This window comes from Acyrthosiphon pisum, chromosome A2 (assembly GCF_005508785.2).
Source record: "Acyrthosiphon pisum isolate AL4f chromosome A2, pea_aphid_22Mar2018_4r6ur, whole genome shotgun sequence".
Taxonomy (NCBI): Eukaryota; Metazoa; Arthropoda; class Insecta; order Hemiptera; family Aphididae; genus Acyrthosiphon; species Acyrthosiphon pisum.
In genome coordinates this window covers 27,964,706-27,978,556 of record NC_042495.1, presented here as the reverse complement: position 1 = coordinate 27,978,556, position 13,851 = coordinate 27,964,706, and the positions used below count along the sequence as shown (strand labels likewise).

Here is a 13,851-nt window from a genome sequence, read left to right as displayed (position 1 = left end):
GATATTTTGAGCACTTAAATAACGTAATTTGCAACTTCAAGGTTCGGGACACAAACCTTGGAATTTAGAGCAAATATTTTTATTTTTGAAGATAAAATTCGCGCATTTGTATGCAAAATTAATCTATGGATGAATAAAATCGAGAATAATAATGATTCAGCATTTCAGACATTCCAAACTCTTATCAACGACGATCAATATGCTGATATTTTAATCGAAATTCAACATAACATAAAAAAACATCTGGAAAAATTAAAATCTGAATTTATTCGCTACTTTCCGGAATGGAACGAAGTTAACAGTGTTCAAAAAATAATTCGAAACCCTAATCATTAGGGTATAAACTTGTAGTTTTTTCATGTTTATAATGTATAATTGTTAGACATTTAAGTTTTTTTCATGTTTATAATGTATAATTGTTAGATATTTAAGTTTTTCATGTTTATAATGTATAATTGTTAGACAATTAAGTTTTTTTCATGTTTATAATGTGTAATTGTTAGATATTAATATTCATTTTTTTCTGTTTTAGGTAAATGGAAGCCAATATATTTAATTAAAAAACCTTGTAAATGTTAACATATATAAATTAGTATATATAAGTAGTATATATAAATATATGCTAGTATATAAATAAAACAATGTCAACATATAATATTATTATGTTTATTAAATAAAATGTATACAATCACAATTTTTTTAAGAATTATTTATACTCCATTTCCTTATAGCAAATACTTTATAGAATGTACATTGTTTTGGATAATAATTACATATGAAAAATACAACAAGGTAGAATTTATCTACCTCATAATTGGTCTAAACATGGACATCCAAGGTCTTCATTGATATTGAAATATAAATTTATTAAGAAATTATTTTTTCTGTTCACATTTGCTTTAAGTGTATGTGAACTTTAGTATTATACTATACATATTAAGGGAGGTCTCAACGGTAAATTGTTTATCTAATAAGAATCCTATATCCATGATTAAAAAATAATAAGTTAGTTCTTTATTGAAAATATATACAAACTTCTTTTTTGTATTAAAAATCAACTGATTTTTAAAATAAAAATCATATTAAATGCTTCCATATGAAAAATATTATATTTCTAACAAAATCAGTCTAATGTACGCTGATACATTTTTGTTCCTCGTTCAGGTTCTTCGATAGACTATATTCAATATTACCATATATGATGATTTCATACGTTATTTGTTTAACTTGGGATACATTTAAGATTATCCAATACATAGTTATCATTCATACGGTTCGAATTCAGAAATCATAACCACTAGCATACAAACATAACTATATTTTACCCCCGCTAATCACCCCACAATAACCAAAATCACTCGCATACGTGCACGACTATATTTCCCCCTTCACCCCTACACAAGGTTAGTTTCCTGTAGGTTACACTGAGAAAGAAAAAATTTAATAAAATTTAATAAAAGAAAAAAATGAAAGGTTCATGATCCATCATGGCTACATCTTCATTCGGTGAAGATGAAGTAACCTTTCATTTTATTTCTTGTTCATAAACTTAACTAAACAATTTAAACCTAAAATACTCAATAGTGTACAATGAACTAGGTAGGTATTGAAAATATTTTAAAAGTGAAAACTGGTTATTGAAAACACTAAATATCTCAAACATACTTAAAACACTTCAATATAAAATCTACATTATGTTCCTATTTACCTTAAAGTATTCCACAAATATAAAACAAATATATACACATAATACCTAATATAAAATTATAAATTCATATAAAAAAATCTATTTATTTAAAGAAATACAAACAAACAACTCTTTTGTAAAAAACCTACCTACATATTATATATATACCTAAAAAATTGTTTTAAATATAATTATAGGTAATAATTAATAAGTAACTTAATAAAATCCCACCACAGTTGTTTCTTACATATAGACAGTTTTTTGTATCCTACTGTACTCCAGAATATCAGTTGAGAATTACTTTGTAGTACCTATCTCAATTTAATAATTCAATAAGTTAGTAATTTTTGTTAACAATTTTAATTTAATTTTTCCATCCAGGTAAGATTTTAGTCTATTCAGATTTTATAATATTATATACTTTACTCAAAAAATGTCTAAAGAAAAATATGAAAATATATTACAAACATTGTGTATCAAAATCTAGAATGTAATAATTGTTATTATTATTCGATATTCAGTGGTCTGTGAAAAAGTTTATAAAAAATATAGTAAATCCTCCAAACCAGGATTTGCACGACTTTGGAGTGACTGTCCAGTCAAAAATGCTAATTTGTGTGCCAGTTGACATAGGGCAGGAACTCTCACTGTACCCTATAAAAAAATTGGCCATTAAAATTATAAAATACATGTTTAATTTTGTGTTCATCTTTAAACAATTAATACTTAGTACTTACCGACCAATTATAGTACATGTGAGTCAACTTATAGGTTAGTTTTTGCATAACTGCGGGCGTAATATTGGTAGCAGTAGTTTCATTGAGAGTATCTACAATAACATTATAGTGAGTTGGGGTAACTGTACCCTGTGTTACATGTTGAGAGACCAGGTAAAAATCATACCTGTAATGCATGTTATTCCATTAATATATGAAGCGAAAAAGTGAGGATATATATTATTTATAATTGCTGTATCTAACAGAAATATATATTATGAGTCACGGAGATGTTTTTTTTTATTATTTTGTGCATCTTACCTCCATCTTACAAACGCATAACATAGAAAATTGTAGGTTCTGAATAATTAATTTTTATAACTCTTTTGTGTTTAATTAATAATTATAGTATGCATTTATTTATTATCAAATTTAGAACTAAGAATATTATCTAGACGAAGTTTTTTATTTTTATACTTCAATTTTAAAGCGAGTAATGACTAATGAGCATTTCAAAATGGTCACAATTTGAAAATACCAACACTCTAATAACTTATTTAAACATTAATTATTGTAGAAAATACAGATAATATCATTACCTTTAAGTTTGATAATAATACAATTCATTCTAATATTTAAGCTATATAACAACACATGCGGATAAGACTTAAAGACCTTTCGGTCTAACATAAGTCAACTTGAAATATCAAAAATCAGTATTTACAGTAATTTTTTTAAATTTAATTTTAATCACTGTATAATATAACCATATAGGTAGGTATGAAAAATTAAATTTAAAACAACATTGTGAACAGGGGTTGGCCAGTTCATAAACCAGTAATTTATTACTGTAAATTAATTTTAAATATATAATTTTTATATACTTACATAGATGGGTCAGTGACAGTATTATCAATCACTGTTCCAGGGGGGGGATTTTGATAATTTTTAGGATTGCTACAAAAAAATCTTGTACTGATTCCTTTTTTGACTATAATAAATGCCATTCCAACTTTTTTCTCTCCGTAGAAATCTTTACAAGTTTTCTATAAACAAAATAATTTATATTACATTTAATCACTATAGTCTGTTCAAAATAAGAACAGTAGTCGGCGAGTGAGTTCTGCACATGGGCATGTGGCTTTGATCCGTGGCAGCGCCCGGCGCGTCGCCGTAGTGGGGGCAGCATCTAACCATATGCCTGAATATGATAATATAATAATACGAAAACTCGTCGCCGCCGACTTCTGTTCTTATTTTGAACAGAGTATAGCATTGTACATGGAAACTTATTTTTTAATGTGGATACCGACCTTTAACATATCAACTTCAGTTCGATGGACATATGATAAATGTCCATCACCCACACCATCTCTGTATATAATTATGCTTTTTGGGAGCTCTTTATTTTTGGATCTATATTTATTTAAAGCCTCTGAAAAAACAAAGAAAATATTCATATAATAATACATAGATATACATTTTAAAATCAACTTCATAATATATCAGACATTAATAAGTTATTGTAGATCAAGCAATTACTTTTTTTTTTTTACAAAAAGTAAGTAATATTCTACTGCAATGAGTGTCTTACATTTTAAAAGGGTTATATTTTACATAAAAGCGATTGGGGCAACAACATCAACAGTGTACTATATTTTCCTAAATTAATTTGTGCTTTTATTATTCAACAAGAGTGCCACACACTTTTTTTTAGACATAGGCAGTTGTAGACACCGAGCATGTGGGTGATACAGAGCTTGAGTATCCATTGAATTGTTTTTTTCCATATTGTAGGGCATTAAAATAATAAATATTTTTTATACATACTTTAAAATGAATGATATAGACAGGTTATCTTTTATTTTATTTGGCTAATTTTAATAAAAATAAATTACAGTTGACATGTTTCTTGACATTAAGATCAAAACAAATTTCAATTAACATTTAACGGCAGGTACAAGATTCAATACATTTTTTGAAATTAAATAGGTCAATTTGAGAAATTTTGAGTAAACTAAATAAAACCTATCAAGTTTGTCTTCATAATAAGATTCATTTTTCACCATGCATAGCTGAACAATTATTCTCTGTTAGGTTTTACATTTCTACACTCATAGCAATAAATTAAGATTTTTTATTATATAGAAATAAATAATAATAATATTAAATTAAAATTGTTTATATGTAAATGTGGAGAAAATACAATTAAACAATATAAGATAATTAAAATCCTTGATCTTAGCTTATATGAAGATGAAGGAAGCATTTTATTAAAAAAATGAGTATGTAGTAGATAATATCTAACAGTATATACGACAAATTCATATTGAATGTTGCATGCTACATATCATAAGTGTCGGTTGGTTGCACAATAGACAGATACCATAAATATTAAAATTCTATATTCTCTATTTAATTTTAAAATAAATAATATAATTATATACATACTAGCAATACTCATTGCAAAATAGCTTGAAAGTTCCTGACCACTTTCATGTGGTTGAACACAGCTGAAGTAAGCAGTGTGGCTATCATTCATTGTCGCTACTAATGCACCATAAGATTTATTTTTATTTTGTTTATCGTGGCAGACGTCAAATCCAACAATCATCATACCCTGATAAAAGACATTATAGAATGATTGGTTACTCTTAACTTATTAAATTTGTACATAATTCCAATATACAATATACAATAAATCATACCTTTTCAGGAATAACAACACGCCAAGGTGCTCCACCGAGCTTACAATTGATTTGTATAACTATATTGGTACATACTGAAATGTTATTTTTTTCCATTTGTCTCATCAACACTACTTGAGAGGGCACTAAAAAATTAATATTTTGAGGTATTTGAATTGAGTTCAAACAGAAGCAGTGAGAAAGTGAGCTTAATTATGATATTAGAATTAAACATAACTATTAAATTATATATCTATGCATTTAATAACTAAGGCTCTGAACCCGAATCAACTCGAAATATAATTATTATTGTTTACTGTTATTCAAAACTTTAACGCCAGGATTAAGCCTTTAATAAATCCGAGTATTTTCAGAGATTTACAACAGATCTCCTGTATTTGAAACCTAGGAGATAAATTTGGGAGAAAATAAAAGCCTAGTTCGCGTACTGAGGATTTATTTGAGATAGGAATGTCATGGATAGTGTAATCGACAGTAATAGGAGAGAATATACGAAAATAAGACATTTTGAAGCATTTAGAAATATTAAGTGACAGACCTAAGGATTCGCTCCAAAGTACTAAACGATTGAGGTTAGTTTGAAAAAAAACTAGCATCAATTTCATTATGAATACGCATAAAAAGTTTCAAATCATCGCCAAATATAAGAAGGAGTGTGTGACGTAAAATAGAGGCTGCACTATTTACAAGTAGAAAGAACAAAAACGGTGAAAGAATAGCACCCTGAGGTACATCAGATGAAGGAGTAACGATGTTGGATTATTTGGGAAAATATTATAAGTTAATTTTAATCTATTTCATGCACTAAAATACCAAATTTTATATTTTAAATCTCAGTTATAAGGGAAGTACCAAAAGATTAATATTGAGTAGAAAGAACCCACTGTTCTACCAATTGCAATTAATTTTCTTTACTTAAGTAAATATTAAGTAGACCCAAGGCCGACCTCATTTAATCTAAATTGATTATTTAAATGTCCATGAAACCAACCCACGTTAAAATCCATGAAAAAATTTTTAGTATCAATCTCAAAATTAGTTACCTGCTCGATCGATACAAAGTTGTCTTTTAATGACATTGTAGTGATCATTACGATTGATGATGCATAAAATAAATGATGGATTCATTTGATTTATTACTTGATCCAAAGTAGTTGTATACAGTCTCATATTTGAAATATCTAAATCAACTCTAAAATAAAAATTAAAACAGTATACTTTGTAATTGAGTTAAGTTATAAGATGTTTTAAATAATAAATAACCAATAGGTACTAACATTTCAGGTGGTGGTAAATTAAACGACATTTTTTTTGCAACTGTAAGTAGAGTCTTGATGAATAGTCTAACTTGACCACCATTCGATTGTGGACCTATTACTGCCCAACGTTTTATTCCAGCACAAGTGAACATGGGTGCAGAACGTAAGGTAGTTGTCCAATCAGCTGCATTACCAGCTGGATATTTCATTTGATTTCCTTGCAGTGTTTCTTGGGTTAATACACGACCATTAAATGTAACGAGTTTGTTACTCAATGTCAAGTTCCATTGTGATAATAAATCTACAGACTTAAATATCCAGTAGAAATTAAAAGAAAAATATATATTATTTGCTCATCAATATTTCAATAAAAATATTTACCTTGGGTGTAGTAAGAACTCGATTTATAAAACTGTTATACTTGCATATTCTTTCACTGGGACCTGCTTTTGTATACACCGCCAAATCAGTCATGAGAAAACGATTATCTCTGTAATTGTAAAATGTATATATTAGATAAAAGTACAAATAAATATTAAATCATCACTATGTTATAAGGAATATTACATTTTAATACTTTTTGAGCATCAACATTTCTAGAAAAATACCTATAATTAGCATTAAAATAGTATAAACATTTTTAAATCCTCATTGTGTATAGGCAATGAAAAAAACATAATTTAAGCCATACTATAGTGAAATGTTTTAAGTTTCTATAATTATTATTTTTTGAATAACAACTAGTGTTATTTGAGGATAAATATTTGACTAACATTTGAATATGTCATCACAATTTTAACATCAATCACTAGTAAAAAATTCATGGGCTTAACACTAAACATTTATCTAAATTTCAGTAAAAGAAAATGAGTGGAATCTTCTTTTAAATTTTCATGTCTATGATGTTGTAAATACCGATCATAAATTTTTAACTACAAAATAATTTACCTAATTTTGAGATATTGATAAATAATTAATATTGAATAATGTCAACTCAAAAAGGACATAAATAAAACTGTAACTACATATTTTATATTTTTATCACGAAGAACAGTTCATGAGGAACATAGTATTAAATTTAAAATATAATATAATATTAAATATTGATTTGTGAATTACTACAAAATAACAAAATTGTTTGTGTTAAAATTTGAGTTTTCCCCTATTTTTTATTTTTCCAGATTTTGAAGTCCTGAGAATTATTACTTTTGATCCCCCAATCAAAAGTATTGATTAGATTCAATTGTCTACCAGAGATCACCCTCATAGTTGAAAATCAAAGTTTTTTCTACCATAAAAAGATTACAGCATTGAAAAACCAATACATTTAACTCTACACAGAATCTGAAATTGGCATAAATAAAAACCAAAACTAAACTGAGATGGTGAGATAGTTCTTCTTTTTTCTTAATAGAAATTGAAATAATATCATACTTGTTTTTTTACAAGCCACCATTATATTGTTCAGTGGTGCTGATCTTATGGTTTGCATGTAACAAATATCATAAAACTCATGAATAATTTAAGGGTTGTGAGGTGGTGGATGGGATATTTGTGATACGATGAACCCTGAGAATGGGATGGTTGATATGTTCATCAAATACACAATTTAATGTCTTGTGTAAATTGTTTATTGGTACTTTATCCTATAAATCTGATTACCTCATTCTTTGAGTTAATCCAGTCAAAGTACACAATTCAGGAACTAAGTAGACCAGCTCACATTCATCACCTTCAATTTGAAATGATTTTTTTTTCTTTGACACCAACATTGGTTGTTGATGATTGCTCAGGTTTATTTTATGTTTCTAAAAAAAAATTAAAATACTTTCAGTCTTAGTTTAAAGCTTAAACATAGAGAACTGTATATGAATTATAACTATAATTAAACTATACAAATTCATAAATAACATACTTCTCTATAATAGTCAATGTAAGATATACTCGATCCATCTTTCTTCTTAAATGTTGATCGGGTATTTGATTTTTCGTCTACGTCATCAATTCGGTAAGTTTTGTTATTATAACGCGTCAGAACTGTACTACCGACCACCCCCATTTTAAATTTAACCTAAAAAAGAATATTATAATATATTAAAGCCTCCAAATTGTACCACAATTTTTAAAGAAATGTACTCTACTCATGCACTACCACACGAGCCAATAATTACTAGGCGGGACTCATGGTTGGTAGCTCCACAATGCTATCCTGAATACTTTACTAAAATAAAAGAACTTATTTCAAAATTAGATCCAAACATTTCTATGGCTATTGGAAAATCTCAAAATATTATGCAAAATTAAACATTGAAAAATAATTTAATTTTCATCTCAGTGAATTTCAGTTTTATCGCATATATAATTACAAAATTAGAAACAAAAAATGATTTCTTAAATGATAGTATGCAAATTGTCGAATCAGCTATAGGAAAACTAAAACTCGTAGATGTTATAAAAAAGAAAATTCATGCTGTTATAGCAAAAAATCTTAATTTTAAAACTATCAATGAAATAATGATTGGCAGACATCCTTCTAAAAATTTGAAATTATCACCTTCAGATATACGTGCCGCAAATATGCTCCAATTACATAGGTTGATGTGGAACGATCGTTTAGCCGTTTTAAAAATATTTTGAGATCTGATATTAGAAATTGTATTTATTCAATTTAACACAAAATTTTAATATTTTTATAATTATTTTATTGTCTTATTTCCATAAGCATTGTACTTTTACAATATACAGAAATAAAAATTGTTTTTTCCACATATTTAGAAGTTTTAAGCACATATTTCATAATATATGCTTCCGTATTTATGCGCATATTTTTGTATTTGTATTACATATAAATTTGATTTATTCCTATTACTAATGAGTAATGACTAATATTTACTACAGTAGAAACCGTTTATAATGACGTTCAAGGGACCAAAGAAAATAGGTCATAATAACCGGTTGTCATTATAACCAAAATGACTAACATAAAATTGTAATTTCAATACATATTATTATTATTATTTATTTATGTAATGTATAATATAGAAAATAAGTAAAGATAAAAACATTTAATTATGTACATATTATTTTAATTAATTAATTCAATTATTATTTTTAAAAAAATCTGTTATTTCATTTTGAAATTCTTGTTCGATTTTGTCTCAAGCTTTCCATATATTAGAAATCGTATAGAGTGATCTACGCCAAATTCATTAGGTATGTGGGGTTTTTTTTCATCTTTTTTTAAATGAAATATGACATTTGCTTTTTCTTTAATTGTGGATTGCTTTCGTTTGCACATTTTAAAATTTCAAAATATTTAACACAAGAACAAAAATACATTTAATCGCACGACGAATACCCGTACCCTGATGATAAAATAAAATAAAATAAAACTGACGACAAAACAAAGATGAATATTGTCGGTATTATCGGTTGTAATAGTACCTTCAAAATAGTAAAGTCATTATAGATAAAATATTTTTCCAATATAACCAAAAATAACAGTCATAACATCCGTATAGTCATTATATAGACGTCATAAAAACCGAAACCTAACCGAAACAAATTAGTACATACAATATAGGAGTTTTTTCAGGGACCTTTAATCTAAGGTCATTACATCCAATATGTCACTACAATCGGTGTCATTATAAACGGTTTCTACTGTATTTTTTTTTATTTTTTAATTAAAAATAATATTATAATGTTTTGGTATATGGAACACAAATAACAAGTATAAATAGTATTATTCGCACCCAATGCCTACACTAGAAAAAACTAAAATTAAATATTTGTTAAGAGGATCGGTGGAGGACTGTTATTTAAGCCAAAAAACACCAATCTTTTGGCCATCATACTGATCTGAATTTTTTATTATGAGTATTTGAAATCGCTCTTTTTTCCAATTTCACCTCACCCCCTTCAACAACTATACATTTAGTTTGAATATTTTGAAATTTCAGAATTTTCAAACATTGATTATTTGGAATTTAAATCAGAAATTTTAAAATGTGGACTGATCGATCTCAAGAAGACATTATAGTTTATAACGAATTCAGATCAGTTTTCTGAAATATTATCGCATTATTAGGTTAATCAGTAGGAAGGACAGATAGTACATACAAATGAGGTTAACAATAAATTATTATTTACTGTTCATGTGCACAACGCAGAGACGCCAGGCAGTGACTTGTATGTATGCAGGCGGGAGCGCTCCGCCATTACTTTTATATACACGCGCACATACTATTATGATTACTACACGCCATTTACAAGACCCGCACACATACAATTTAGAAATCTCCTATTATTAACACGTTAAAAACTGTCCATTTGCAATCGCCTTAAGAGTTTAATTGATAAAGTTAATTCTTTACATGTTACTGACTTAAAATTAACTAAATTAGATTTTTATATTAAATATAAATATTATCTAATAATATATATTACTGACCATCCATTGAGGGTCTCTGCTTCTACTTTCAGCACATTCTTTTAAAAAATCTAAAACTGTCTCTTCTCTCATGATTTTTGTTGAAATTTCTGTCCGTAATAATAGACCACTATCATACATTGCAATAGTAGTCTCATAACCAGGCCAAAGTTGAAGACTATGCTTTGGTATAATGATCTATAATAAACAAAGAAAAAAAAAAAAATACAATGTAAATGTAAAGGATTATGGAAAAAATTTCAAATAAGTAGGTACTACTGATTAGGTTCTATCACTGGATAGCCTTTATTTTCATTGTATAATCTATTTTTGTACTCCATAACCATGGATTTAACCAATTTACTTAAGGTGTTACATTTCATTATATATAAATTTTAAACGTGTTTTTTAATGTTTTATGTTTTTAACTTAAAATTTTTTTTTACAAATCAGAGAGAAAAATTTTAAATGTAATGTTGTGAACGTTTAATGGTCATGGTTATTCTAAGTGTACAACAATATCGTCAATATTTCAAATGCATAACTGAAATTCCAATGCAATTTTTTTTTAGTATACTTATTCTAAAAATTTTCTTTTTTTAATTATTGAATGCAATTACTAATTTTATTATTTTGAAAATATGTGTAATAGAGATTATAGCAAATTTTAATAATTATTACTTTATTTTAGGAAAAAAAAAATATGTAGTTTATGTTTTTATAATGTAAAAATCTTTGTAAAAAATATATATGAGGTAGATAAAAGTATAAAAGTCCAACACAACTATCAAACAACATATTATTTAAACACTATAATAAGTATGGCAAATTTATCCCATGCAACTTACTGAATGCAACTATAATAAAGCTAATAATCTGTGATAAAACATACTGTAATTTTGAAATGTTAGTGACTGTTTTGCCAACTAATTTATGAATCTTTGAAAAATGTCCCAAAAAAATAAACACCAAAGAAAAAAATTTTAATTTAAATATTTACTATATATTTTTGTGGTATAAATGTAATAATCATAAGTTTGAAAAACATAATCACAAGTAAAAAACCTACATATTATGATAACTAACATTTTAATCTTTCTAATCAAACCAAGTAATATTATAATACATTGTAATTATAATTATAATATTGGGTTTCAGGGAAGCTGAAGTTCCACATATTAAACTTTTTTTTTTATTATACATTTTTAGATATCACTTATTCGGTATATTGTAGAACTAAATGTATTAATTTTATTCTAGAATACTACCAAAAAATATGTAACATTTATTGTTACCTTAAAGTTGTTCGTCATAAGTAGCAACGGAGCTTTTTGTCAACATAGCACCATTATGTTATAATCTATAAAATACATTTTTCTAATAGGTTTTTGAATATATTCTATTAGCAAGATCATATAAAGCAAGATCGTACTTCTCATTATTTATAATTAATATTTTATATTAATATAAAATAAACCAAATATCTGTTATTGTTGTTTTTGTGAATGTTTTTTTTTAATAATTGTTAATCTTGTTCCTTTTTGTATCTCTCAGTACCAGTATATGTTTACAATGGTTTATTATTGTATTCAAATTTTATATTGATGACAGTAACTACTCCAGTAACTACTCAATGATCAAGTGCGTAAACGTCTTCAGACCTTCTAAACAACACAGTGTTTTTCAGTTTTTTTTTTTTTCATAAATCAACATTTAAGATAGGTTCCAGTTGGATTTTAGACCTTCCGCTGGGATAAGATTGTCACTTTTAGATGGTTTGATTTAATGCTGTCAAAATAATAACATTTCTTAACATCTCCTCAAAAGAATGGTTGGAGCTTTTTTTTTTTTTAATTTGAACTTCTGACATTATTATAATATTTACAAATTTCAGTTTTTAAAACATTTTTGTTCAACCATACATATGGTTGAAATTAATATATAAATAATAAATATTTTTATTTATATAATTTAAATAATAAAAAATTCTATGACCGTTCTTTAGAGGATGTGTTAATTATTGTTAGGATTGTTACAGAATCAAAATCGCATCAACCTAAGTCTTACAATTTTGTCACAGTCAAGGTATGTTTTTACTCGAAACGTAACTGTATACTTTTTCCTAATTTAATATACTGACATGTGCCTGCAAGTGCGAGAACGCTGGTTCTTAGAGTGTGGATACTGGTTGACATACTTTGCAGTGTGTGCACAATTATGTTCATTTATAATGCACGCATTGACATGGCCCGGTTGTACTTAACACATAATTTGCCTAATTCTACTCCAATGAAAATAACCGACTGGAACCCCCTTAATCAAAGATAAATAGTGTGTAATGAACAACAAAATATGATACATTCCTCAGTATTTTACTAAGCTCATTTAACTTTCAAAGATTATTAATAAAAACCTAATTGTTCAGTATTAAATAATAGTTTATCAACATTTTTAGAAATTTAAATTCCAATATCGTAAGAGCGGGATAATTTGCTCGAAATATATTTCTTTTTTAGTTTAAACCTATACTGTAGCTTCAATAACAAAAATAAAAATGAACTATTTGCTTTATTTTATATGTATGGATGTTGAAAGGTAAGAACAATTTAAAAAAAGGTGGGTAAGTGGATTTCACTCTGCTGTACAGTAGGTTACAAGTGGGTGACTGTATAATGGATAGTATTAAATTTGAATTCAATAATATAATATCACTGTATAAGAAAAACGATTCTGAGCGGAGACGGTATGTCAGTCTAAGTATAAGACATAATATTATATTATAGTCTATATAGTATTTAAAAAAAATTACCTATAATAGGTACCTATAATAAATTCCAAATTAATCATATCATAATATCTATTAGGTACTTATAACGAGTTATACACCAACAAAAAACCGTGGTACTATCATAGATATATAATAGTATACTTTAGAAGTTTCAAGTACCCACGAATAATATTATACAATCACAACAAAATAACTAAAATAGTTTTCCTAGGTTTTAATATGTAATTTCGTCAAATTTGTACTTAAATGACTATAAAATAA

The 13,851-nt window shown here is 26.7% G+C and overlaps 1 protein-coding gene across 1 annotated transcript in view; it reads right to left on the bottom strand.

Moving 5' to 3' along the window:
• Positions 1–1,846: 1,846 nt before the first annotated feature.
• Positions 1,847–13,851, bottom strand: part of LOC100166057 (piwi-like protein Siwi) — a 15,165-nt gene continuing 3,160 nt past the window's right edge. The window contains exons 6-17 of the mRNA XM_029490434.1: positions 10,824–11,000; positions 8,286–8,441; positions 8,033–8,178; positions 6,752–6,860; positions 6,389–6,678; positions 6,155–6,303; positions 5,112–5,236; positions 4,855–5,023; positions 3,717–3,838; positions 3,292–3,449; positions 2,425–2,590; positions 1,847–2,341 (exon numbers count right to left, since the gene is read on the bottom strand). Coding sequence (XP_029346294.1) covers positions 2,225–2,341; positions 2,425–2,590; positions 3,292–3,449; positions 3,717–3,838; positions 4,855–5,023; positions 5,112–5,236; positions 6,155–6,303; positions 6,389–6,678; positions 6,752–6,860; positions 8,033–8,178; positions 8,286–8,441; positions 10,824–11,000 — 1,884 coding nt within the window. The 3' untranslated portion in view covers positions 1,847–2,224. The remainder of the gene's footprint in view (positions 2,342–2,424; positions 2,591–3,291; positions 3,450–3,716; positions 3,839–4,854; positions 5,024–5,111; positions 5,237–6,154; positions 6,304–6,388; positions 6,679–6,751; positions 6,861–8,032; positions 8,179–8,285; positions 8,442–10,823; positions 11,001–13,851) is intronic.